This window comes from Lissotriton helveticus, chromosome 11, assembly GCF_964261635.1.
Source record: "Lissotriton helveticus chromosome 11, aLisHel1.1, whole genome shotgun sequence".
NCBI classification, from domain to species: Eukaryota; Metazoa; Chordata; class Amphibia; order Caudata; family Salamandridae; genus Lissotriton; species Lissotriton helveticus.
The window spans coordinates 812,188,073-812,215,396 of record NC_136072.1 but is presented as its reverse complement, the minus strand read 5'-3'; the positions used below and the strand labels follow the sequence as shown (position 1 = coordinate 812,215,396).

The 27,324-nt window shown below is 45.8% G+C and overlaps 1 protein-coding gene across 8 annotated transcripts in view; it reads right to left on the bottom strand.

Moving 5' to 3' along the window:
- GGCX (gamma-glutamyl carboxylase) overlaps positions 1 to 27,324 on the bottom strand; it is a 238,012-nt gene that overhangs the window by 18,920 nt on the left and 191,768 nt on the right. For all 8 annotated transcript variants that reach the window (XM_078666904.1, XM_078666901.1, XM_078666905.1 and 5 more), the window contains one exon: positions 10,201 to 10,396. In XM_078666904.1, the coding sequence (XP_078523030.1) occupies positions 10,201 to 10,396 (196 nt within the window). The remainder of the gene's footprint in view (positions 1 to 10,200; positions 10,397 to 27,324) is intronic.

Below are 27,324 nucleotides of genomic sequence, written 5' to 3'. Positions count from 1 at the left end.
TCCTTTATGGCTTAATTCAGCTATTCGTATTGGTGGTCACACTTTGTCCTGGCCTTTATGGCAAGAAGCTGGCATCAATTCTATAGATCAACTTTTTCATGATGGAACTTTTAAGCCCTTTTCCCAACTTAGCAAGGAATTCCATTTACCACCTACACAATCTTATAAATATACCCAACTTCAACAAGCTATCACAAAGCACTTAGGTTCTCCACCAGACTTACTCTCAGTATCTCCTATTTTGTATTATTTGCAGTTATGGGGAAACCTTAAAGGTGGGACTTCTGGTCTTTATAAGACATTTCTGCATCCTCTATTTTCGCAACCTCTCTCACAAGCTCTTCAGTTGAAATGGCAATCCCGTTTATCAGTTGCATATTCCAATACTCAATGGGATCAAATTTTAGAAGGGCTACATAAGGGGGTTCGGGAAGCTTGTCTCAAATTCTGTATTTTCTAAATTATCCATGAATGGCATTGGTCTCCTGTTAAATTACACCAAGCTAAATTGTTATCACAGACTTCCTGCTGGAGATGTTCAGCTTCCGGATGTGATATTACACATATCATTTGCGAATGTCCTCGTACTAGATCCTTTTGGCATTTTGTATGTCGTTACCTTTACCTTTTACACCTGCCAACATTATTTTACATGACTTTCGAGGTGTCCCGAAACTATCCAAACCGCAAATTAGTCTTCTTCATACTGCTTTGGCTACGGCCAAAATTTGTATACTGCGTCTCAGGAAGAGTGGTTGGTGGCAATGATGCAAACAGCTTTACATGAACGCACAATTTATAGGCTTCCATTTTTCTCAAAATTTGGTCCCCTTTCCTGGCAACCACTGTGGACGATGACTCTGCTTCTACTCTTTTTCTTCTACATATACTGTTTCTGCTTAACTCCATTCTTTCCATGGTCCCTTTCCTGTTACTTTACTATTGATGCCCTTTCCCCTTCCTTTGTATCAATTCTCCTCCTGTCTGTTCTCTTTACTCTGGTACTCTTTTCTTTTCTTTCTCTTTTCTTCTCTTTTCCTTTTTTTTCTTTTCTTTATTTTTCCTTCTATAGTATGATTTACCTATTATTCTTCCTATTGTTACCACATATAGTATTATGGAATATATGTTATTTCTGTTTCCTCATATTTGTTATATCCTATGTAAGTTTACTTCTCATTTGTATTTACCATTATATTACTCTGATTTATTGCTGCATTTGTATTCGTATTTTCATCTGCAAAGTTTAATTAAAAATTTCAATACAAAAAAACAGAGTATATGAGCAGTCCAGTCTAGCTGGAGGTACTTTGAGAAATCAAGTCAATGTGCACACTCAGCTGACAAGAGGTGGGAAAATGTTGTGTAACACTACAAACTAAATTAATCATTTTAAAGCAGATTTTCTTTTAGATTGGTTGCTCAAATTATATAGGGATTTGCACAATAGCTTTGCACGTTAAATATTTATCAAATATCAAATCTGTTACAGAGCTCAACAGGGTACCCCCATTACTGCATTATTTAAAAGAGACTTTAAAAGGGGTTATTATTTAAAAAAAAATCCAGACATGACTTAACATCACAATAGTTGTGGTACACATGGTACACATGGATAAACGGCTTGTGTTTTATAAGACTTTAAATAGTAACAGCAAACAACTACCGAATAATAATACATTTATAAAATTCCGGTTGAACAGATTTCTTTCTCGAAAATTAAGAGAATCCGTGAACAATAAAACGTTGGCGGATAAAGCTTTAAAAATATTGTACACATTTGTCGACAGCCCGGTGAACGTTAACTGATTCCCACAATCTACAGATTTTTTTTTGTCTGACTACTAAAGCCCATTGAAATGTATGTGCCATAAGACTTATGTATTTTTTTATCCGAGGCGAGGGCTCCATTTTAAAATGACTATTATTGTCTTTTGGTAACAAAGATTTATTAGTAGAGCGGGTGTTATTTTTAAGAGAGGTGTAAGTAAAGCAGTGACACTAATCAATTAGCAACATGAACTTGTGTTTTTTTTTAATTTACTTTTCACCAGGCAACTCTGAACCGTATTGTTTTAAGTTGCCACTAACTAACAATAAATTGCAACAAATGTCTTCTGTTTAATTGTGCCAAATGGAAATGTATTTTAGGTAAATGCTATCTTTCCGGCCAACACCGCAAAATGATCTGAAAGGTGTAAAAGCAGGTAGCCTCACTAACTCTTTTTTAGACATCAAGCTCTCTCCCACATATGAATCATTCCACAACTCAGATATGGCACCTCATCAAAAAACTTACACTTCTTTATGTAGAATCCAGAATACAGATGCCATATACATGATGATCTTTTAAGGATCTGTTCCCCCCCAGTAAAAGCATTTATCAAAGACAGGAGACATCGAGATTCAGGAAACAGAAAGCAACGAGTTAACACGGGTAGGAAACAAGCACTGACAAAACCAATGAACATGACTGAGGCAAGCTGGCACGATCTGTATTTTTCTGATGTAAGTGTAAGCCATGACATCAACATCCACACAAGAGCAGAGGCGCAATGGGGGAGCCATGCATAACATGTCCTCCCCACCTCTTCCCCTCTCAAAGATTTTAAAACAACCTGGACTTCTGCCACTTGCCCCCTCCCCCCCAGTCCAAATAGATAAAAAGGAACCTAGACCTTCTGCCAGATAGTTTCGTCTACATTTACTTCTATTCCAAAATGTTAAATGATTAAATTAATTAATAAAACATACTGGTCCTGATGGAGGAGGAATCGCTTAATGATGAGATACATTGCTGAGGGTGAATGGGGAGGATAGGACGAAAGGGTGGTGCGGGACTGACAGTGGTGGACAGATCTGGTACTTGCTTTGACCACTGAGTGTCTGTGGGATGTTCGGGGAGGGGGAGTTGTTGTTCTTTAGTTTTGCCTTTTTTTTATTAATGGTGACGAATGCATATTGGTGAAATACTGCAAGTTGTTTTTTTGGTTATCTGATGCGCTGTTGAAAAACAAAATAAATATCCTGGCCTCCTGACACCCACCTCCAGAACGGTCTACAGTTACACGCTCCCTTAGTCAAATATATAAAAAAAATTGTATCTAGCCTCTTGCCACCTACGCTCACCAAACTCTGTGCCATTACTCCCCCTCCGGACACAAAGCTGTTGCATTCTCTGCCCTCAAAGTAAGAGCGGAGAGCAAATATTATGCAGGCAGGGACTCCGGGAAAACTGCGGGTTAGCACTGAATTGTTTTCCATCTGGGTCCGGGTCTGTAAAGTCGCATGCTGATAGTGAAACGTGGCAGTTGGCTCATGCCAGGCTCTCCCACTCCTCATTTGTGTCAGTGGTGACTCTGGAGAGGGAGGAAGATAATGGGTGAGGTCTGTTGAGTTCCAGATGAGGCAGCAAATACAGGGGAAGCAAGCATTTTTGTTTCCTACTGTTCACGTGTCATAGGAGTGAATAACTTAAGTTTGATAAGGTTATTCACTTCAATAGCTTCCAGTGGAAACAATATATAACCATTGGATTCTGTAACTGTACAGCAATGTATATTTCTGAATGAGACTTTCATCTCTACAATTAGTTGTTTCAAGACCCCATGCAGTGGAGAGCTATTTGGCATTCATGTACATCTCCTATCCGTCCACTATACTTTTCAATCCAAGTAACAGACTAAAATGTGCACTGCTCACATTAATTTTTTATATTTCCCTATACTAATTCACCACTAATCCTTTTTGGGTTCCGGAGTAGCGTGCTACTTACCGAAAAATCGCTTCTATGCCTCGTCAGGGGTAGTAAGTGCTGTATAAATGCAATTACAATTTAACAAACAGTAATGGCAGCAAGATGGAGTAGTGTCTTACCTGTAACTCCAGTTCTGTAGTGGGGTATCTCTGTTATAGTCATAATCTAGTGAATAGTCCCGTCCATGTGCGGGGACCCCGGAGCAATCAAAATAATCTCTTAAGCTGTCTCTATGTGCAGTCCTGCATAGACACTTAAGAGAATTTAAAGACAAATAATGCAGCCTATCAGGCTACACTGTCCAGTACTTCAACTAGATATTCCACCAAAATTAAATTCAGCACAGCCTGCCAAGTACTTCTCATAGAAAAACTTCCCCTTTTACCAAGAAATCCTTCTGGAAGATAGAGAGGAAGGGGTGGACAGACAAGCCCCATAGGCTGCCATTATGTGGCTCAAAAAGGGATACTGTGCCTTTAAGGAAACTTTCTAGAACTCTCAGTATCCCAGAATGCACAGCAAGTCCCCTCCACTTTCAGTTCTTTTTGGAGGCGTATAAAGCTAGACCTGTAGCATTCAGTACATGAACATCTTTCTCCACCGGGGAGGAGGGTGGGCGCTTATGACTATAACAGAGATACCCCTACTACAGAACTGGAGTTACAGGTAAGAAACTACTCCTTCTGTAGTAGGGGATCTCTGTGTATAGTCATAATCTAGTGAATAGAATGGCAAGCCCATCCCCAACACCAAAGCGGCGGCGGAGAAGAAGAAATACAACACCACTACTGTGCGAATAGATTTCGCAGCGAAGCTTGCCCAACCTGAGCATCTGCCTTGGCATCAGAGTCCAGACAGTAATGCTTAGCAAAGGTATGGACCGACTTCCAAGTGGCAGCCCTGCAGATCTCTGCAATGGGAACATTACGGAGCAAAGCTGTCGTGGCCGCTTTGCCCCTGGTGGAATGAGCCTTAGGCTTACCCCCTAAGGTCTTATTAGCCTTTTGATAACACAATTGTATACAGGACTGACCCATAGTTGATAAACAATTGGTCTGACCTACGAATATCCTTGGTTTTATCCAGATACAATTTCAACACCCTTCTGACATACAGGGAATAACGAGATCTTTCCGCTGGAGTGGAAGGATTCTGAAAAAATGTAGGTAACATTATAGTCTGGTTAACATGGAAATCAAAAATAACCTTAGGAAGAAACTTAGGGTGAGTGCGCATTACAACCTTAGCAGCATGAAATACAGTATAAGGTTCTTGGCAACACAACACCTGAATTTCACTCACCCTGCGGGTCGATGTAATGACCACGAGGAACGCCGCCTTCCAGGACAGGTGCTGTAGCGAAGCCTTATGAATAGGTTCAAAAGGTTCCTTCATCAATCTGGACAGCACCACATTCAATTCCCATGAAGGAGAAGGAAGACGAACAGGAGGAAACACTTTCTTCAAGCCTTCCAAAAAATCCTTTATCACAGGAATTTGGAAAAAGGAAGTCTGTGAAGGGCATTTCCTGTAGGCAGTCAGCGCAGCTAGATGGACCTTAATGGAATGGAAGTTAAGGCCAGACTGCGCCAAATGCAAAAGGTATGGAAGGATGACATCTTCCTTACATGTTGTCGGATCATAGTTCTTCTACTTGCACCAGATGCAGAATCTCTTCCACTTGTAAGCATAAGAAGTCCTAGTGGAAGGTCTCTTAGCCTCCTTCAGTATGTCCATACAATCCACAGGGAGATTCAAAAGGCCATATTGCACTATCTCAGGAGCCATGCCGCCAAACTCAAAGACGAGAGGTTGGGGTATACCATCTGTCCCCCGTACTTCGTGAGAAGGTCCGGCCGGCACGGCAGCCGTATGTGAGGAAGAAGAGACCGGTGAAGCAGGTCTGTGAACCACCACTGCCTGGGCCATTCCGGGGCAATTAGGATCATCTGCGCCCTGGACTGAGACAGTTTGATGAGCACCTCCGGAATCAGGGGAATGGGCGGAAAAGCGTACAGAAAGCTGTTCGACCAGTTGATCCATAGCGCATTCTCCAGCGTCCCCTGCTGGTAATACCTAGACGCAAAGTCTTGGCATTTGCTGTTTTCGGATGTGGCGAACAGATCCACGTCTGGAGTGCCCCACCTGGCGAAGACGTCTCTGAGTACTTCGTCGTTTATGACCCATTCGTGGTTTTCCTGAATCAGTTTGCTCAGCGCGTCCGCCTGAACATTCTGCACACCTAGCAGATGAGTAGCCGTTATCGTCCGTCCTCTGGCCAGCAGCCAGTGCCAGATCGCCTGCGCCTCCTGCGACAAAGTGCGCGATCTCAAACCCCCCTGCTTGTTGAGGTAATACATCGTGGTCTGTACAAGCAGAGAGTTGGTCTGAAAGGACGGATGAAAGGCCTTCAGTGCCAAGTGAACCGCTCTGAGTTCCAGGAAATTGATATGATAAGTGGACTCCGTCGGGGACCACGTTCCTTGCATCTGTAACTCTCCGGAATGCGCTCCCCAGCACTGGAGAGAAGCATCCGTCACGATGGTCTGAGTGGGAATGTCCTTGTGGAAGGGAACCCCTTTGAGGAGGTTCTCCGCTGAACACCACCATTTCAGAGACTGTAGAGCATGCAGAGACTGTTGTATCTTGTCGTCCCAGTTCCCTTTCCTCTGGTCCCACTGATCCTCTAGACACTCCTGCAGCGGTCTCATGTGCAGCCGTGCGTGTGGCGTGAGGAAGATACAGGAGGCCATCGACCCCAGTAGAGAAGACACCGTCCTCGCTGTTGTAGATGGAGCGGTCATAAGAGCCTGAGCCTTCCGAAGGAGTGATAAACGTCTCTCCTCCGAAGGAGACACGCTTGCTGACAGCGTATTGATGGAGGCTCCCAAGTACTGGAGGCTCTGGACCGGAATCAGGACAGACTTGGACATGTTGATATGCAAACCCAGCTTGTTCAAGAGAACGGCCGTCTTCTGGAAGTGCGATTGAGCTTCCGCAAAGGAGGATGCCTTGATCAACCAATCGTGCAGGTACGGGTAAACAAACACCTTGTTCTTTCTCAGGTGTGCCGCTACCACTGCCATGCATTTTGAAAAGGTCCTGGGCGCAGACTTCAGCCCGAACGGTAGTACTGTGTATTGATAATATTTGGCGCCGACTTGGAATCGCAGGAACTTCCGGTGTTTCTGTGCAATGGGCACATGGAAGTATGCATCCTGTAGGTCTATCGCGCACAGCCAGTCTCCCCTTTGCAGTTGAGGGTAAATCTGGTGCAAAGACAGCATGCACAACTTTTCCCTGCGAATCCATTTGTTGCTTGCCGCAAATCCAGAATGGGCCTGAACTCGTTCTTGTCTTTCTTGCGTACCAGAAAGAACCGTGAGTAAAGACCTCTTCCCCTTTGAGACAGAGGGACGTCTTCTATCGCCCTTTTTCTTAACACGGTGTCGGCCTCCGCCTGGAGCTCGCGCAGTTGGAACTGCGAGCAAACCGGTGGAATTGCTGGAGGCGGGCTGATGAACCGAAGACTGTATCCATTGCAAACAATATTTAGCACCCACTTGTCCTGAGTAATTTTTCTCCACTCTGCCAGGTAGTATAGGACACTTCCCCCCACCGGAGTGGGTAACGGAGGATGGGGAAGTAACAGCCTAGGGCCTAGACCCAGCCGGGCCCTTGGTTGCGGTGGCAGATTGCTGCCCACACCGGCCCTTCTGATGTTTTTGGAAGGGCCTCCTCTGGAACTGCTGTTGTTGTTGCTGTCCAGTTTGCTGGCCTCGCCCCCTGCGCCCCGTACCGTCTCTGGAACGGGCAGTAGGTCTTCTTTTGTTCCTTGGGCTTCTCCAACCCGACAGCCGTCAGGTTTTCAGCCTCAGCCTTCATCCGGGCCATCTCATCGTCAGCGTGCTTTCCAAAGAGGGTCTCGCCCAAAAAGGGTACCCTCTGTTGGGCCTCAGGTTTCAAGGACGTAAGCCGCAACCAGGCATGACGTCTCTGGTTGACTCCATGGCAGTACCCGTGGGCTGCCAGGAGTGATGAATCCGCAGCTGCGCTGATCAGTTGATTAGAGACCAGCAGTCCTTTGTTCAGGATCTCCATGAAATCCTCCCTCTTCTCCTTGGGAAGGAGGTCAGCGAACTGTTGGAGGGACTCCCACAGAGCCCGATCGTACCTCCCCAACAACGCCGAGGCACTCGCGGCCTTCGGGGAGGTGGCGGACATCCCGCAGATCTTCCTGCCTGCCGAATCCATCCAGCGGCTCTCCTTGTCTGGAGGCACTGTAGAAGACGGGGTGGTGGCATGTTGTTTCCGTGCCGCCGTCACTATCACTGAATCCGGTGCTGGATCCACCCTGAGAAATGCTGGGCCCGAGTCAGGAAACCTGTACTTCTTTTGGAGCCTGGAGGGGGCTGATTTCGTAGTCGCAGGAGTGAGGAACAACTCCATGGCGGGCTCCTCCAATCCCGGGACCAACGGCAACAGAGGTCGAGACAATTGCTTCTTATGAAGGGTCTCAAAAATGACTGAGGTTGTCGGCGTGGGCATAGTAAGCGTTATGCCCAGCTTGCTCGCCCCTCTCAGCAGTACATCCTGGAAGGATATAATGTCGTCCACAGGCGACACCCTCGTCCGAGGGGACCCCGACAGGGTAGGCGAGTAGTCCCTGGCGCTGGACGAATCCGTACGAGATCTGGACCTGCCCCTCCTGTGGCGCCGCCTAGATCTAGTAGACGAACAACGGTAACTCCTGGATCTCCCTTTCCGTCCGGAGCGGGATCTAGACCTCCTCTGCCTTGGTCGTTCCACAGGTCTCAGCGGCGGAAGTTGTGGCGGCCTGACCGGAAGCCTCGGAAGAAGAGGCCCTGTAGGCGGAGTCGGAAAGCGCGGCAACCAGGTCGACCTCGGTGGAACAGGCGGCCGCCCCTGAGGTGGCGGAAGTGGAGTCGGTGGAAGCCCACGCGGCGGCGGAGGAGGAGGAGGATGATGATGAGGAGGAGGCGGCGGCGGAGTCGGAATCCGAGGGGGCGGATCCTTTGGCAACGGAGGCAGTGGTGAAGTCGACCTCGGTTTAGGGGGCGAGTATACCACAGAGTACACAGAGCCCGGAGACTTCTCTCTCCTCTTCTTCCTAGCCTGACCCGACTGGGGAGACCGAGAGGTGAACGACGTCAACGCCGTGCCCCCGATGATTTGGAGGAGCTTCTGGCGTCAGAACGTCTCCTGGAGGACGAAGCCTTCCTCTTAGGCACAGAGCGCCTCTTCGGCGTCGACGAACGACGTCTCAATGTCGATGATCTATGTCTCGACGCCGGACTTCTCCTTCTTGACATCGAAGATCGCCATGACCTCGACGCTCCTCGTCTCGACGTCGATGATCTTCTCGACTTCGACGATCTCATCTTCGACGTCGAATGCCTAGTCGACATCGACGGCGAAGTCGCCTCGACGGCGAGCGCCGGCGTGACTTCTCTCGACGTCGATGACTCGACGACGAGAATAAATCTGTACCTGACGTCGACCTCGACGGAGGTCTTGACGTCAGTCCCCTCGACGCCGCACGTCGCCGCCGCTTCGACTGGGGAGACGGGGAACAGACCGTGGTCATTCCTTTCGACGCCGACGTCGATGGTCCTGGAGGTGAAAGTCTGGGAGATCTCACACTCCTCAGGAACATGTGCAGAAGGGAGACACAGGATACACACCTCGTGTGGATCAGACTTGGCCTTCTTCCTAGAGCACTCAGGGCATTTATCAAATAAGGCAGGTATATTTGATAAATGAGGGCTCAGAATTACTAGAAAAACACCAGCAATTAAAGAAGGCTCAAAAACACGTCGAGTGAACACACTCTAACACTGTAAAAGTGCAAAAAATTTGAAATAAACCCTAAAAAGGGAGAGCTCAATGCCCCAGGGTCCTGCTAGCAGGAGCCGGAAAAAATAAATGAAAGTGGAGGGGACCTGCTGTGCATTCTGGGATACTGAGAGTTCTAGAATGTTTCCTTAAAGGCACAGTATCCCTTTTTGAGCCACATGGCAGCCTATGGGGCTTGTCTGTCCACCCCTTCCTCTCTATCTTACAGAAGGCTTTCTTGGTAAAAATGGAAGTTTTTCTATGAGAAGTACTTGGCAGGCTGTGCTGAATTTAATTTTGGTGAAATATCTAGTTGAAGTACTGGACAGTGTAGCCTGATAAGTATAGGCTGCATTATTTGTCTTTAAATTCTCTTTTAAGTGTCTATGCAGGACTGCACATAGAGACAGCTTAAGAGATTATTTTGATTGCTCCTGGGGCCCCGCACATGGGCGGGACTATTCACTAGATTATGACTATACACAGAGATCCCCTACTACAAAAGTCCTGATCCCATTTCCTTTAATGTGGTTGGGGTCCTCAGGGGGGTTTCAGGTTGCATTTACATGTATTCACTTCTGACCTACCTTCTCCTGAATAGAAAGTACTTCTTGTTGGAGAATCGCATGAAACGATCTATGATGGTGGCATTTCGTCTCCTCTCGCTCTCCTCCAGCCTACGCTGCCGACGTAAGAAGGCAAGGATCACTGGGTCGGTCACATTCATCTCATCCACTGTTCCATGTAAGATGGTTTCCAACTCTGCTGGCAGGGGCTCTGTCTCTGAAGGGGGCAAAAAAAGAAACTTATGTATTTCATTAAAAAAGTGCTTTAGTGTTACATATGCTAAATCATTGAGTGGAATCAGGAAACGAAGCCTCTAATCTCAGCTTCCACACAATAAATTTTTTTCAAAACTTTGAGCAAATCCTTTTCTTTGTAGCTGTGTTCCCTAGTCTGTATAAACATTGATATGTTTAGAAATAGGCTGTTCTCCAGCACTGGAATTTTCATACCTTCACATGATTTTCAAAAATTCTCATTGGCAAGCTAGAAATCCTGATACATTACAGATCGGCAGTCGCGCCTCTATAACTCAACATTTCAGCGTGCCAAATCTGTTTCCATAGGCCAATGAGGTCAAACAATCCAGTCACTTTTGGAAACAACGTAAAAACTGACAAAATGCTGAAGAAAAAAAAGGCCACACCTACGTTTGCATGTACACACTGCTTGACTCCATCTGGTTCTTTTTCTCAGTTTGGTGATTTTTCATTCAAATATTTCAGAATTATTATGCACAAACTAAGTGTCTGGGACGCATTCGCTACTGCTCTGTATGTCCATCAATGTTAGTGAATACCAGATGCTTGCATATCAAGTCCATAGTATATGAAGAGTTTAAAAATCAAACAAAATACATCAACAACTTCAGCAGTGGCATACCTCTCACACCCACCACCTAGATATACATACAAGCTACGAGTTTGGTTACATTCCAAAAACAAACATGTGACCAAATATTTCCAAACAGGTACAAAACCACATCTCCGCAGGCAGAGTGGGCAAAGCTTTTGTGACTCCAACTGAAACACACACACTTGATGATTCCCTCTCCTACCCACTCTTCCCTTTATGTGCCCCAGCCAACGCATTCACTGCCCTTTAGGAGACCAATTGTCATATACAAACAGTTTTTTTAGTGCCACATATTTTTCTGTTTGTCACCCTATTTTTCCCTCCTCACCCCTTGTCTAACTACAGTCTCCTTGCTCCATCTTCTCTTCAGTGCTTAATTTGTAAAATCATAACTGCCAGTGCCAAATGGTTTTTTTATGAAGTCCGCAATAGGCCTGGACCAATATAGGGATTGCTGAATATCTGGGTAGTGTCATGTTGTCTTAAATTCACCTAACAACTACTTATTCTTCCACCATAATGCACTCTCTGCCTCTTTTTCTTACTCTTGAAGGTTCTATTTCATCATTGCATTCTCCTTTTGTCATGTCTTTCTGTTCCTCCTGCTTTTGTGTATTTCTCTCTTACTCTGTGTCAAAGTCTGATGAGGAAAAGTAAGTGACGGTCTCCAAAAAGGAGTGCTGCAGGGCCCCTTCCGCAACCACAAACTCCAATTAAGTACCAATTCTCTTCTTCTAACTTCCCCGCTCGTTAGAAAAAACTCTTTCACAAACCTTTTTAAAGGAAGAAGTGAGAATCTGACAGGGCAATGTAGGCAAATGGGTTGTAGCCATAACCTGGTGCAAAATGCACACTGAGCTTGTAGGAATAAGACCACTACACCATCGTCCCATCAACGAGTTACATCGTTTAGGGTTACTAGCAACTTTATCCGTCTCTCCTCTGTGGAGTAGAGGCAGAGGGCTGCTTATTACTTAAATCAGAGTTCCTGGAGGAGAACTAGGATTACAGTTATGGGTTTTTCATCTTTTCCAGGGAACTTTATTAATAGTCATAAGCGTTGAATAGAATATCAAGTCCTTTCTATATAAAGGAAGAAATAGACACAGACCAAAAGGAACCATTCTAAGAAAACAGATTTCAAAAGCCAGCTTGACCCACTTGGGCCTCAGCCCCCGAACCTGAAGCAAAATGTCTTGCAAATGTATGTATGGAGCCAAGTAGCCGCTTTACATAATTCAGAAATTGGAATGTTCCTTAGTAATGCAGCCGTACTAGTGGCATGGGTTCAAGGTTTTCCAAACAACATTTTGTTACCATTGCAATAGAAAAGCAGAATGCTCCAACACATAGACTGGTTTGATGCAGCTAAACTCATTTAAACAGACACAAGTGATAAAAAGCGGATCAGATTTTCTAATGTCGAGAGGAAAACGGTGTGACTGACATGAAAGTCTGACAGTACCTTTGGAAGGAAACTTAGATACGTTCAAATGACAACTTTACTTCTATAGAAAACAGTTTATGACACAGTAGCACCTAAATCTCACTAACTTTGTGGGCAGAAGTTATAGCTATAAGGATAGATACTGCAACTAAGCTTTAGGAATTGGCCCAGAAGGAGGACAGGTCAACTTGGAAAGAACTATGTTAAGCTGGGTTAGACTACAGAGCTTCCTGTTTGGGGAAGACATTCTTTTTTTTTTTTTACTTCTTTTTATTAGCAACAGAGAAAACAGGTGGCAATCATCACAATCAAGGCAATAATATTCTACATTCAAGCGCAGGGGGTTTCAGGACATACATAGTGATCATAGTAAGGAGGCATACAAAAGCATATCCAGTAATATTCATAGTACAAGCGGTTCTTCAATTGAGGCGTTCTGGGGGGTTTCACAAATGTTCCCCCTGTACTCGTTCCAGGTGGTCCAAATTTGTGTCCATTTCCGAGGGCATCCCCGTGCCTCATATACCGTCTTTTCTTGGAGCATGCACCAGTCCATGTCAGTTTTCCATTGGCCAACCTTAGGAGGTCGAACCGCCCCCCACAGTATAGCAATTTTCCTTTTGGCGATCGCAAATCCTAGAGTGGCCCACAATTTCCCACTCTGTGATAAGTCCGTAGGTTCCCAGATGTTTAACAGGCACCTTTTAGCTTCAAGTCTGATCTCCACCTTCCATACTTCCTGCATACACCGGGTCACTCGGGTCCAGTAGTGCTTCAGCCGCGGGCATTCCCAGAGTATGTGGAAGAAGGTCCCCACCTCTCCGCAACCCCGTCTACAAAGCCCATCTGAACCTCGGCCCGTTCATTGCAGTCTAGTCCCTGAGAGGTAGACACGATGTAGGATTTTTAATTGAATGAGCCGCAGTCTGGCCGAAATAGCCACCTCCTTAGGGGAGGCAAGTGCAGATCGCCATTCCTCCTCATCAATTTCTAGACCGTCAGCTTCCCATTTACCCTTGAGGGGGAGCAATAGGTCAGGGGAATGATTAATGATTTTTTTGTACGTGACTGATATGGCATGCTCGGGGAGATGGCCATCTAGGAGTCTATCCTCCAGCGGTGAGGAGGCAGGGGGCTGTGTTCCTGTTGGAATGTTAGCCTGGAGGGAGTGTCTGACTTGCGTGTATCTAAAGTGTTCCGAATGAGCTAGCTCGTAGGTGTGTTGGAGTGAGGCAAAAGATGTCATCCCCTTCGGGCCCCATAGGTCCCGAACATGGGATATGCCTATGAGGTCCCAGTTACGGAACCCCTTGGTACGGCCAAGCCTACCGAATCTCTCAGAAACCCACAGAGGGGTGGCCATCGTGAGGGTCTCAGCCCAGCCCAGTGTACGTTGGACAATATGCCATAGCTGCACCGAGTGTTGCGTGGGTCCCGTCAGCGAGTATCGTCCCGGTTTGGAGTAGAGCGCTGCTTCAAAGTTCCCGCCCGGTAAAAGCCAGCGGTCCATTCCGTATGCCGGGTCGTTACCATTACTGTAGGTGCACTGGTTGATGGCGGAGAGGTTCGCGGCCCAGTAATATTTGCGGATGTCAGGGAGTGCTATACCGCCACCGAACCATCCCAGGGTCAATTTCTGTATGGAGATGCGGGGCATTCCAGACCACAGCAGTTCCCTCTGCGCGGCCTCAATAGAAGCGAAGTAGGCATTTGGGACCAAGTCCGGGTAATTTTGCAAGGCGTACAGGAACCTAGGCAGTGCCATCATTTTGAAGAGTGCTGCCCGTCCGAGGGACAGCGGGAATCGTTGCCAGGTGGCAGCATCCCTCTTGAATAGCTGCAGAGGCGGGAGAAGGTTCTTCTCGTATCTTACATCCAGTTCTTTGGAGATAAATACCCCCAAATAACGGAAACCCTCGGTGGCTACCGCGATGGGGCAACTCCGCGAGAGCATGGGAACCTCCCCCTGTAAGACATAAAGGACGGATTTGCCCCAGTTAATCCGGTAGCCCGGGTTTTTCCCGAAGTTGTTGATAATGTCCATAACCACTATGAGGGACTTACGAGGTCTGGTGAGGTATAGCAGGACATCATCCGCGTAGAGCGAAATCCTGTCCTCCCATCCGTCGGCCCAGCTTATTCCTTTCAGGGATAGGTCTTGCCTGATCCACGCGGCCAGGGGCTCCAGTGAGAGGGCAAAAAGGAGGGGCGAGAGGGGGCATCCCTGTCGCGTTCCTCGTCCGAGTTCAAATATTTCAGAGATATTATTATTGACAGAGACCTGAGCCAAGGGCGCTTCGTACAGAAGGCGCACCCATCCCATGAAGCTCAGGCCGAATCCCAGTTTACGGAGAACAGCCATCATATATGACCACTCAAGTGTGTCAAACGCCATCATAGCGTCAAGGGATAGTACCACCGCATCTTCCTGGAGAGTATGGCATCGGCCCAGGACGCCATGCAACCTACGGAGGTTGAGCGCTGTGTTTCGGTGTGGCATAAAGCCAGATTGGTCCGGGTGAACTAACGTGGGGAGGACAGGTTTCAGTCTGTTGGCGAGGACTTTGGCTAGTATTTTGGGTTCTGCATTGAGGAGGGATATGGGCCTGTAGGAGGCACAGGCATCTCTAGGTTTCCGCTCTTTGTGGATGGCCACTATTGTGGCTAATCGCTGATCGCGCGGCAGAATACCACGTTCCTTGCTCTCCTCAAACATTCTTTTTAAGTAGGGACTAAGGCCAGAAGGCGCAATCTTATATATTTCTATTGGTAATCCGATGGGTCCCAACGCTTTTCCAGACCGGAGGTCCCCGATCGCTCGGGCCAGTTCCTCAACAGTAAGTGGCGCCTCGAGGTCCTCTCTTTCCAAATCTGAGAGAGAGGGCATTCGGACGTCGGTCAGCAAGGAGACCGAGTCGTCCTCTGGTCTGTCAGAGCCCTTACTGTATATCTTCTAATAGTGCGACGCAAATTCCCGGACTATGTCACGGGGATCAGGGATTACGGCACCAGTCTCCGTTTTGAGCTCTGCGACTATTCTCTGTGCCTGTTGCTTTTTGTCTAGCCAAGCTATGAGCTTGCCCGCTTTGTCCCCTTGATCGTATAGTCTACCCTCTTTGTCCCTGGCTATGGTCTTGGCTGCATCGTTAGCTAGGGCTCTGTATTCCGCTGGCTTAAGTTCCCTGAGATGAACTGCCTCAGGCCCACCTTCCGCGTTGGCCTCTGTTTCTCGTTCCAACAGCTCCCTCTCTATATTTACAATTTGGTCTTCACGTTCCTTTCGGCGACCCGAGATCGCCGATAGGGCCTCTTCTCCAAGTACAGTTTTAAAGGCCTCCCAGAGCACCGTGGACGAGGCCACCGTACCGTCATTTTCTGCAAAGTACCGGTCTATGGATAGGAGGAGTTTACGCCGGATGGGTTCACAGCGTATGTACAACGCGTTAATCGGTGCAGTGCAGCCCTCTTGTTTGTCGCCCAGCGTGAGGTGGGCCAACAACGGCGAGTGGTCTGAGATTCCTCTCGCCAAGTGTGTAACCTCCTGAAGTGTTGTGTCGCGGTATTGTGGCGCCAGAATATAATCGAGGCGGGAAAACGACCGGTGTGGGCCGGAGAAGAAGGTGTATTGTGAGTCTCGTGGGTGGCGGGTTCGCCAAAAGACCGAAGGCGTCCAAGAAGTCAGTAAGCCATCTATGGCCGGGTGGGATGTCTCTGGGTGGAAATCTGTCTAGAGTCCCGGATACAACAGCAATAAAGTCTCCCCCTATCAGGAGACGCCCCTCGGGTAGCGAAAGTATCAGCCTACCTAGATCTTGATATGTGTGTGATTGAAGACCAGGTGGAATGTAGACCAAGACGAGGTTTATCTTGTGACCCTCCCAGGAACCTGACACCGTAGCAAAGCGTCCCAGGGGGTCAGAGTCTGATTGGTCAATAACTAAAGGAAAGTTGCGCCGGAGTAGTATGCCTACCCCTCGTGACCCTGAGGTGAAGCCTGAGCACGCCGCCATGTAATAACCCCACCGGTTCAGCGCGTGACATGTATTTCCTAATAGGTGTGTCTCCTGCAGGAGTACTACATCAGGGAGGTGTCTTTTAACAAGTTGTAGAACAATGGTGCGTTTGAGCTTGTCCCCCAGCCCATTGACATTCCAGCTTAGTACCTTTAGACTCTTATCCCACTTCATTGGAATGTGTATCTCCTAGCGGAGTCTCCCTTCAGATCTCCTTCAAATGTGTGAGATCATATTTCTGACCTGAGGCCCTGCGTGGAGTAGCATAGCTGTCGACGAAACAATAACATACCTGATGTGACATTGCCAGAACCTTGTAACTGATCCCTACCACCCCCCTTTCCCCCCCACCCTCTTCCCCAAAACCAATCCCCACCCCCTTCCCTGCTCCCCTGCTCCGTAGGTTTAAAACGACCCACATCCCCCAATTAGCAGAGTGCCTTTCCCCCTGAATTCACCCCAGAAGAGGAAGAACTTACAACTCTAAAAAACCTGTCTACCCTCCCTAGTGGACCTTTGTCAGGGGCGCGCAGTAGCCCCGGCCGTGTCCGCCCCCCGGGGGCAGACATTCTTAGTCCCATATTTTATATTTTATCACTTGGACTTTAAAATGAGGTATAAGAAGGCCGTTTTCGATACGCAGCAATAGCAGCCATGAATTCCTTTGGCCAAGAAAATTGCAACCCAGCTTTAGCCACCTAGAGAAGGTATGAGATGAACAATTCCTCTGGCATCCCGGGCCAATTTTCTTTTGATTGCACCAGATACAGAACCTATAAAAATTAAAGGTGTAGGAATCTCGTGTGTAGCCCCTTTTCTAATGTTGATTTCACCAGCAGCCCGTGTAGGTATGCGCGGTAGGGCCGGGTGGGGGTATTTTGACAGACATGATGAGGGAAAAGTTATTATTTATTGAATTTTTCCTCGCCATCATCCGTCGAAATTACCCCCAACCGGCACGACCGTGTGTTCCTGCACGGGCAGCGGCTGGTTCATGCTATCTTTAGGAAGATTTAGGTTCTCATTCTGCAAGAGTTCAAGCGCCAGGCTCAATGATGGAAGGTTGGGATGCAAGATTTGGACACTGAACTTGAAAAGGAGATGCATCCCAAACTCTTGCATGGTCAGGCTAAGAGGTGAGGAAGATTGGGGAAGCACCAGTGATGTGGACATTTTGAAGCAATCAATTTTTTTCAATCCCGCTTGACGAAGACCAACGGAATCAAGGGTATTAGAAGAAAGACTAACAAAATCGTCCTCAACCAATCTATCAGAAGGGCATACTTAATGTACTTATTAGTCCCTTATAGAGTGGTATACCATGTACCCAAGGTAAGTTAAGTGCTACTTGTGGGCCTGCAGCACTTATTGTGCCACCCACTTAAGTAGCACCTATTTTTCACACTTGCAAATAAATAGTTTGCTTTTGCATAATGAAACCCATGAACATTGACTGTACTGATTTGCAGATTTCTAGCAATGAGCCATCTTCAAATTGTTTGTGTTTAGAGAAATTAATCCGTGGTTCAAGTCCCTCCATGTTTGTTTTCACATTGCACTGTTGTAGTATTGACAGTCGGTGCAGAAAGTATATCTATACAGCAAGAGAAAGAACTGAGCACCAATTACAATACTCTAAACTCCAGGAGGCTGATGTGATGACACCTCTCTTTCTTTGATCGGTACTACCAGGGAAGGGACTGAACTGCAGCATGTGTAAGAGCCAAGCTGTCTTCCCAAATACCTGAATATTTCCACCAATGATCTAATAGACACATCTGTTCTGAAAACTGGCATGTAAGACCAGGAAGATGCATGAGGCCATGAATCACAGCATTAAAGAAATATGAAACGCTGTTCTTCCTTTATCTGCATGTTTGCTTTGTTTAAATCTAAAATGGATCTGCATTCTTGCTCCAGTCCTTTCTTTGGAACTTGAAAGTAACAGAAATAAGTTCCCTTTCCATTTTGGTAATATGCATCCTCTCAACCATTTCCCTCATCATATGACTGGTGACCTCTGACTGAAGCTCATCTCAAGAGTAATGAGAGGACTTCTTTGGAGGTATAGCTGAAGGAGAGGAGATGAAACACAGAAAATATAAATTGTATACAATATTCAGCACCCATCTTTTTTATTTCATCTGTTCCTGGTAGTTGCAGATGCTTCCATCTCAGTGGATTGGCGAACAGAAGGAGGGAAGTAGACTACAGAGTCACTGTTTGGCAGGTGATTTCCTGTAAAAATTGAAATTTGATAACTGCTCTGCCACACGAAGATTTTCTTCTTTTTTATGCCATTTTTGCAGATGAAACTGCTTTAGCTATTGATTGATTTGAACCCTTGGCTTAGAATAGTGGCAGTCATTGTGCTATTACTGATGTCTGCTATACACCCTCTGCTTTCCTAAGCGTACACCTATAAGGTTTTCGGATTTCCAACTCTATATTCATGTGTTGCATCACATCACCCACATGAGAGTCAAATAAGGTTGTTACCAGAGAACGGAAGGTTCAAAGTTCTCTGTTAAGCTTCTAGTGTTAAACAATAGTCATGAGCTGGAAGATCATAGGAGCCAGCCGCACAAATCACCTGAACATTCCTTCATGTACATGTAGTTCAAGTAGAACATTTCCCTCATTTTCTCGAGAATGCTTCTCAGTGTATCTGTATTAGCAGCAAGGTAAAGCAGCAACACTGGCTGGTTTCACTGCTGTTATAGTGATGCCAGAAACGTGTCCACCTAAATCCACACTTTAGCTTTCCTTAAATGGCTTTCTTTTAATCTTTCCAGGTGCCCATTCTTGGTTTCCTGCGAAGCTTCTGCGGTTGTTCTTGATTTGTTTAAAACCTGAGGCTCCTCAAGGCCCAGTCCTTGGTTCACTTCTCTTCCTTCTTTAAGTTATTCCTTTGTTTTCTATTAATCCTTCTCGTGAGAGAGGTATGGGCAGCGGCCAGGGCATCTGACTTCGTAGCACAGGGATCACGGTTCGATCCCCGGCTCCGGTGGCAGATCAGCTCAGCATCATGTGACTCTGGGCAATAGCTCACTAACCACAACGGCCCCCAGCGCCTTGAGACCCGTAAGGGTGAGTAGTTCGCGCTTTACAAATAATGAATTTAGCTTTTATTTAGATTTATGACCTGGATTCCCATTTCTATGCTAAAAATTCCCTGAATTCCATTTCTTTCTCCATCCTTTTTTTCTCTTTGTTGAAATAAATGTGTTTCTGGCTCGTGGTAATTTACAATTGGATGTGATGGCCTCTCATTTTCTAAACTTTAATCAGAGCAAAATAGATATTCTCTTTCCCCCTGTTCATACCTCCTTTCCTACTCCTTAAACAGAAATTCCCTTTCTCCCTCCATATACTTCTTGTCCTACTCCTCCTGTTTCTATCTGCTGTTATGTTATGTAATATGTATATGTAAAGCACACTATCCTGGTCTACTACACGTCCTTCCTCCTTGTCTGCATGGAATCCGGGCTGCTTAACTAGTCTAGTCTATGAACTTTGTACCGCTGCATGCCTCAACTGTAAGGATATACAGTTTTTCTCTCTTTAACATGTGCAAACTCAAAACATACTTCTTTTCCAAACTCAAACTGGCAAATTCTGGATCACCCCATTGTATTTTTTTAAATAGATTTATATGTTGGCATGCCCAAATATCTTGAAATACCCCTCTGCAATCCATTGCAGTTCGTGTAATCCATATTTTTGTCTCTCTCCTTCCTTAACTTATTTATGACAACAACACGTTATTTTCAGTGTAATATGTTTGTCAAAGTTACAATCATCTGCCCTGTTTTTGATCTATTATCTTGCTGTCCCTCATTGCTTTGTGTCATCAGCTTCTTTATGTTTGCTGAATGTTCCTCATTCTCCCCAGGGCCTATGCGGATTTCATGCTATTTTGTTACTGGACCCTTGGTTATGGGGACAATTTCCTTTTTTAAATTGAGATCAGATACCAAATTTTAATACTTTATTGGAATAGCATTTGCAGCGCATTTTTTTTTAACTCAAACCTAGCCTTGGCCTTGGCTAATAATTTACTCTGTACTGAATTGTGTATGTTTAGTTTTTGTAAAGCACTTTGGATAAAAGTGCTATAATTAGTCAAAAATAATAAAAGAGAATAAAGATTCGGTTTTTGAGGCAGATGAAGGTAATGATAAGTTACCTCTACAGTGGAATAGTTTTAGCTACCAACAGGCCTTTGGTTACTTTTGCTGTTACTCCTGGAGTAGTCTCTGCCAATATGGGAGATGAAATTGGTGACAGTCTTGCTGGATTACTTAACTGAACCTTGAGGGAATCTTTCCCTCTATTCTATGTCCACAGACTCGAAACGTTTAGCTTCAGACTAATTTTTGGGATGTTATCACTGGCAAGCGGGTAAACAAAAATGTAGGTTGATAAGGGAAGATCTAGGATATTTAGTTGCACCAGACGATGCGTAGAAGAATCAAGAGGTCTGTTTTGCCAAAATGCTGTGGCAGTAGTTTTGTGACAAAAGGTAAGTGATGCCTCTTGCTAAACTAATATTGTTATATTTGGGTCACACATACTGCTAGAACTCTACAAATATACATATTGTATTGTATTGAAGCATTGTATACATATTTCTTTATTTCGGCTAAAATGCCATAAAAGTTTGATCACAAAGAAACAATAAATACACAAATAAAAATGACCACAATCATGCTCGTCATTGGGTTAAGGATAACAGAGTAACATCCGATATCAAATGACAGATACATACACACAAATAGTTAAAAGGCAGTAGAAAACATAAAACAATCTCCCCCCAAGGACAATAATCATAAAATCAATGCAATCCATGATCAATTATACAATAAATCTAAACCAGTAGAAGAACCATTTTTTGAACAACTAGTTCACTGGATAAACCCAGTACTTTTATATTAAGGTCAGCTCTGACATAAGCCTAAGTAGGGAGTTATTGTGGTCTCAATTTCCATGCCCACAACAAAAATCGAGATTCAGAAAACACGATCAGTTCACTTGTGTCACTTTTCAGAATTCTAAATGTCCCTGATAATATCTGACCTCAAGCAGCTTACATAACGCAACAATCCACTTTATGCAAGGTCTATATACAGCGCAAAAGAAAAGGAAATGTGCTTCCGTCTCATTTTGGAAGGCAAATGTGGGCAATCATTAATTTGCTGTACTAAAATTCCCCATTTTGCTACAACAGTATTCAAGGGTAAGATGCCCAATCTAAATTTTACATATAGATGTTTTGCCTGGGTCGGGTGAAATCTGTCCTGGTACTGTTTATAGTTAGGCTTCTGATTAAGAAATTGGCCCCTTACACTTTCTACTGCCTGACCTTTCCAAACCTGCAATAGCACATTTTCCCGATAAGCTACCTCGACTTCCTGGGAGGCACCTTTTGTAATTTTCAATAGATAGCCCCATATATCCTCCATTTTAATCTTCTGGCACACATTCTTAACATGTCTACGCCATGGGATGCTTACAGGAGGTCCTGGGAGATCAATTCTGACAAAGCATCCCTGTAGGACTCAGCTCCTCCAATGCCCACAAGGGTACCCAGTAAAATAATTGTTTTAAAAAAGTGACATGATGAATATGCTTGAGGGCCATATCAAACCCAAGCGGTATAAGCAGGGTACTTGTGGGCAAATCTAACAAAGTCCTAATGAATTTATTTTCAGACAACATAAGCGCACGGCAATTAGTATACCCCCAAGACCGACTCTGCATGCCAACACAGTGGTGGCAGTCTTGGTTCTGGTGGAACGAGCCTTCTGGGGGCGGCTTCTTAGCCAGTATGTAACGGATTCTCAATGCAGAGGACTAACCTCATTGAAATGGTTACCATCCACACTGCCTACCCTTCTTCACTCCTAGGAATCCCACACAGAGCTGATCATTCACCTGATAGTCCTTCGTATGATGAGTGTAAAACTTCAAAGCTCTTTTGGAATTCAACCGATGGAGTCTTTCTTCCTTTTCAAAGGGATGAGGTGGAGCAAAGAATGTTGGAAGGGTGATGGATTGGAAGGATGGAGAAGAGTCACAACCTCGAGCAGGAATGCTGCTTTAGTTTGTAGCACCAGTTTGTATGGAAAAAGGCGGTATATGGTTGAAGGACAGACAACAGTTGCAACTTGCATAATAAGCAGACGTTATCGCTATGAGAAAGACTGTTTTCTGAGTCAAAAGACAGGGCAGCTGCGCACTGGTTGAACTGGAGGTACACATCAAGTCTGTGAGAAATAGGTCATGGTCCCACTGTGGCATCACAAATGGTTTGAGTGGAAATACGTGGACTAATGCTTTCAGAAAACAATTCACAAAGCGTGAATGGAACAAAAATGGTTGAAGTTGTAATCGTAAAAAAGCCAGCAATGCAGCTAAATGACGTTTAACAGCAGCCTGAGCAAAGATAGATAAATAGCAACACATCTGATACTTTTGTTTGCAATGGATCTATCCAACAAGAAGCACACTAATCCACAAACTTCTCCAAGCATCCAGAGCATATGGTTTTTGTGGATGGATGCCTGGCTGCCAAGATGGCATCCACTACCGCAGGAACAATGTCAAAAGCAGTCAGCTGTCGCTGCTCAATCTAAATGCATGGAGGTGTAGATTGCACAGGCCTGGGTGGAGGACCCTGCCCTGCTGCTGTGACAGAAGATCTTCCTGAAGCGAAAGCCTGATCGAGGGTCTGATGCTCATGCCCAAAAGTTCCAGGGACCACACTCAATGAATGAATGAATGAATAAAGCATTTAATAAAGCGCACGGTGGCCGAACGGCTTCCTGGCGCTGGGGACCTGATCAGAGCTCAGCAGAGGGAACCCAAGGAGGTTTTAGGAAGGGAATGCCTGAGAGAAAAGAAAAGTTTTAAGAGCTTTGCGGAAGTGAGTGTAGATGGGAATGGAACGGATAGAGAGAGGAAGACTGTTCCAGAACTGGGGGGCCAGGACTGAGAACCGAGTGCCCCCCGTTCTGGATTTACGGAAGCGAGGGATATGAAGAAGAGAAAGAGAAGAAGAGCGGAGAGTGCGGACCGGGGCATGAGAAGAAACAAGAGAAGTGATGAACAGGGGCGCAGAACGGAAATGAGCCCGAAAAGCTAAACAGGCCAATTTGAAAAAGGATCTAAAGTGAACTGGAAGCCAATGAAGTGATTTGAGAACCGGGGTGATGTGAGAAGATTTGGGGAGGGAAAGGATAAGACGAGCAGCTTGATTTTGAATGGCCTGTAGGCGGCGGGATTCGTAAGCCGGTATGCCCACGTACAGGCCATTCCCATAGTCAAGGCGGGAGATGACAAGGGCCATGACTATGGATTTAAGTGTATCGGTAGAAAAAAAGCGTGAAATTTTCCAGATTAAACGAAGAGAGAGAAAGCAAGAAGACACGACGGAGCTGATCTGACTGTGCATGGATAAGTCATGACTGACTTTAATACCAAGAGTGCGAACAGAGGAGGCGGGCACCGGGGGGGGCAAAAGAAAGGGGCCAATGTGCAGGGGACCAAGGGTTGGAGGGGCCACCAGTGAGAACAAGTTCCGTCTTGTCTGGATTGAGCTTGAGATGGTTAGCGCTCATCCAGTCAGAGATGAAGACTAAAATGGAGCAGAACTTGGGAAGAGAATCAGGGGAAGAGGAAAGATCAAAGACGAGCTGGAGGTCATCTGCGTAGTTGTACACCGAGACCCCCAGCTCAAGGAGAGAGGTGATGAGGGGGTGAATGTAAAGATTGAACAGGAGGGGGGAGAGAGAGGAACCTTGGGGAACGCCGCAAGTGACAGGGCGGGGGGGAGCAGAAAAACCGGGGAGATGCACTGCCTGGGACCTGTCCCGCAGGAAGGACGCCAGCCAGGAGAAGGCTGCGCCCCGAATGCCTGCTGCGCTGACACGGTCGAGCAGGATGGAATGGTCAACCGTGTCAAACGCAGCGGACAGATCGAGAAGGACCAGGGCCTGGGGGAGGTTGGAATCGGCCTTCCCCTTGAGCTCGTCCAAGACTGCGAGGACCACCATCTCCGTGGAGTGGCCCGGGCGGAATCCCGCCTGGTGGGATGCAAGGAGGCCGTTCTCCTCTATATAAGTGGAGAGGCAGGAAGTGACATGAGCTTCAAGGATCTTGCCGAGGTAGGGAAGAAGAGAAATGGGGCGGAAATTGGAAGGAAGAGAGGGATCTAGGCCAGTTTTTTTTAGAATGGGAAGGACTATAGCGGATTTGAAGGAGGAGGGGACAGATCCAAGAGCCAAAGAGGAATTAAGAAGAGCAAGAGGGGGGGCAGGACAGTTGGTGAAAAGAGTTTTGAGAATGCGTGCTGGCGCGCAATCCGCAGGAGGACTCAAACCAGAGCCACTAGGATCACTTGGGCCTAGTCCTTCCTGCTCTTCAGAACTCTGGGCAGGAGAGGTTGAGGTGGGAACACATACAGGAGTCCTGATCTCACTCTGGGTGAAAAATATCTTGAGGGAGGGTTGTCTTGGGAACTTAAACAGCAAAGGTTTGGACTCTTCCCCACTGCAGAGAACGCGCAAAGATTGAGCCAGGGTTCTCCTCATTGCTTCAAGATGCCCAATGCCACCTCTAGGCATGAACTACTAGGCAACGCTGACTGAGTTTGTCCACCCTGGCGTTCAAAGATCCTGCCAGGTGGTTGAATACCAGGTAAATGCCCCAATGATTCAGCCAGTTCCAGAGGGGAAGAGCATTCGGTCACAAGACCAACTGCAGTATCACATGCTAGTGGTGTTGTCTGTGAGAACCTGAACCAGCCTCTCCTTGATGGACAGGAAGAATGCCTTTAGTGCCAATACCATCTTGGGAAAACTTCCGAGTTATTGAGGCTCCAACCCCGCTTTAAATTGAGAATTGTGTGCAGGATCGGCAATTGTATTCTTTGTGGGTCACTGAAGATGAGTAGACATGAGTAGACATCTCTTTGCAGAGGACTGTAAGCTCTAATACAGATTTTGTAACCCAGAGGAAGTTGACAATGTGGGTAAATATAAGAAGAATAAAAGTGGGCCAATGAATGTGTGTTAAAACTGGGTCCTGCACAGACTGGTCAAAATGCCCGACAGAGTATGGGAACAGGAGGCCCGACATACCCTCTTTCTTTTATCTAAAGCTCCATGATTTTACATATTACATCCTGCAAAGACTGGTCAAAATGCCTCAAAGTGTTGGAACTGGAGGTCTGGCTTATCTTCTTTCTCAAGGTGTTATTTTTTCTGCTCTTTTTTTTCTTTGGAGAAGCTGAAGTTGTGGCAACAAGTGTACATTTACTTATGTTTAAGTGGCTAGGTTAGACCCAGGAAGAATCACTGCAATTTTACATGCACACGTTGCCTTCTTTTCCACACTATGACTTGACACACAATTGCTTGCGGGACAGTGCAGGATTTGTTTCTCTGAAACCACATTGCTTACAAATTCCACTCTGTAAGTACACTATTGCAACAGCTTGAACATTTAGTACAAGGCCTGAACACAAATTGTGCAAATGTTGTTGTTGATTATTCGTCCATGAGGCAACAAAGCTATCATAAGAGAACAAACCTGGCTGAAGCCTTGACAAGGAAGCATAGATACTGTTATTATAAATGCACACACATTTCTGTGTTCAAATCAGAGGAACACTCTGCTGTCATTGCAAGATCACTGTGTCCTGTTTACCCTCTGCGAGAAGCGATGTCCAACTTGTGACTAAGACGGTGACCTGCACATACTTACCTACAGGTAATGGGGAGTTACATTATCCAGTAAAGGATTCTTGGCAGAACACCCACCCTAGACAACTAGGTTAGGGAGCATAGTAGGAGTACACTATACACATAACTTATATGCCAGCATATATATACTGCTTCAGCACAATGGTGTAATTGTTTATTCTTTTCACTGTCCTCATATTACTAATCAATTTCATTTGCTTCTGTCTATTAACCATTGAAGTGCATATATTTTATACAAGAATCACAGTGGTTCAATAAATATTGAAACACCCCTTTGTGTACTTCAAGTTTATCTACCTGATTATGCACAAGTGACTGTGGGAAATAGTTCTAGATCTGTTACCCCAATTCCTTGGGAAGACTGGGTTGTCATGTTCTGAGGTAACCCAAACCATTAGTTACCGGACAAGGCATAGGCGGTGCTCATGGGGGCACTGTGAGCTAGCAGGACTATCAGCCAACCTATCCTGAGGGGGTGCATGGAATCAGTTTAGCACCATCCCAATGTTTATGTTGTCTAAACAAAATATACAGTTGTACTGAGAATGTGGAAACCATACAACAGTACTTGGCTACCATCACAAGCAGAAATTCTGGAGCTGGGTTTTCCTTCAGGAATATAGGATGATATTCCACTGCTCAATATTTTTCTCTAGACAGCTCTTTTCTGGTCAAGGCAAGGCTTAATTTAGAAAAGAACTGGCTCCACGAGACCAGGAAGAAGATGTTCGGGACTGGTGCTTAGTTTGGAGGGTATCCTAGATCAAAGAAGAAAATTCTCAAGCTTGATTAAAGTCTGAAGATTGATGAGAAAAATCAAGCCAGTCTGAGGAGGAATCCCTATCTGGCTGTGTGTGCCCTTTACAACTCTGGATAATTTCAGTGAAATATTCCGCAGGAGTTTTCACAGCAGCTTTACTTTACAGGATTGTTTATTACATTCCCTAGTACACTCCTCCCTAGGTATTTTGTGGTGTCACTCAGAAGACCCATTGGACATCGAGGGTATGAGAGCGCATTTGTAAGAATTGGGAGCCGCATCCCTCAGTGTCAATGAAGGTGGGG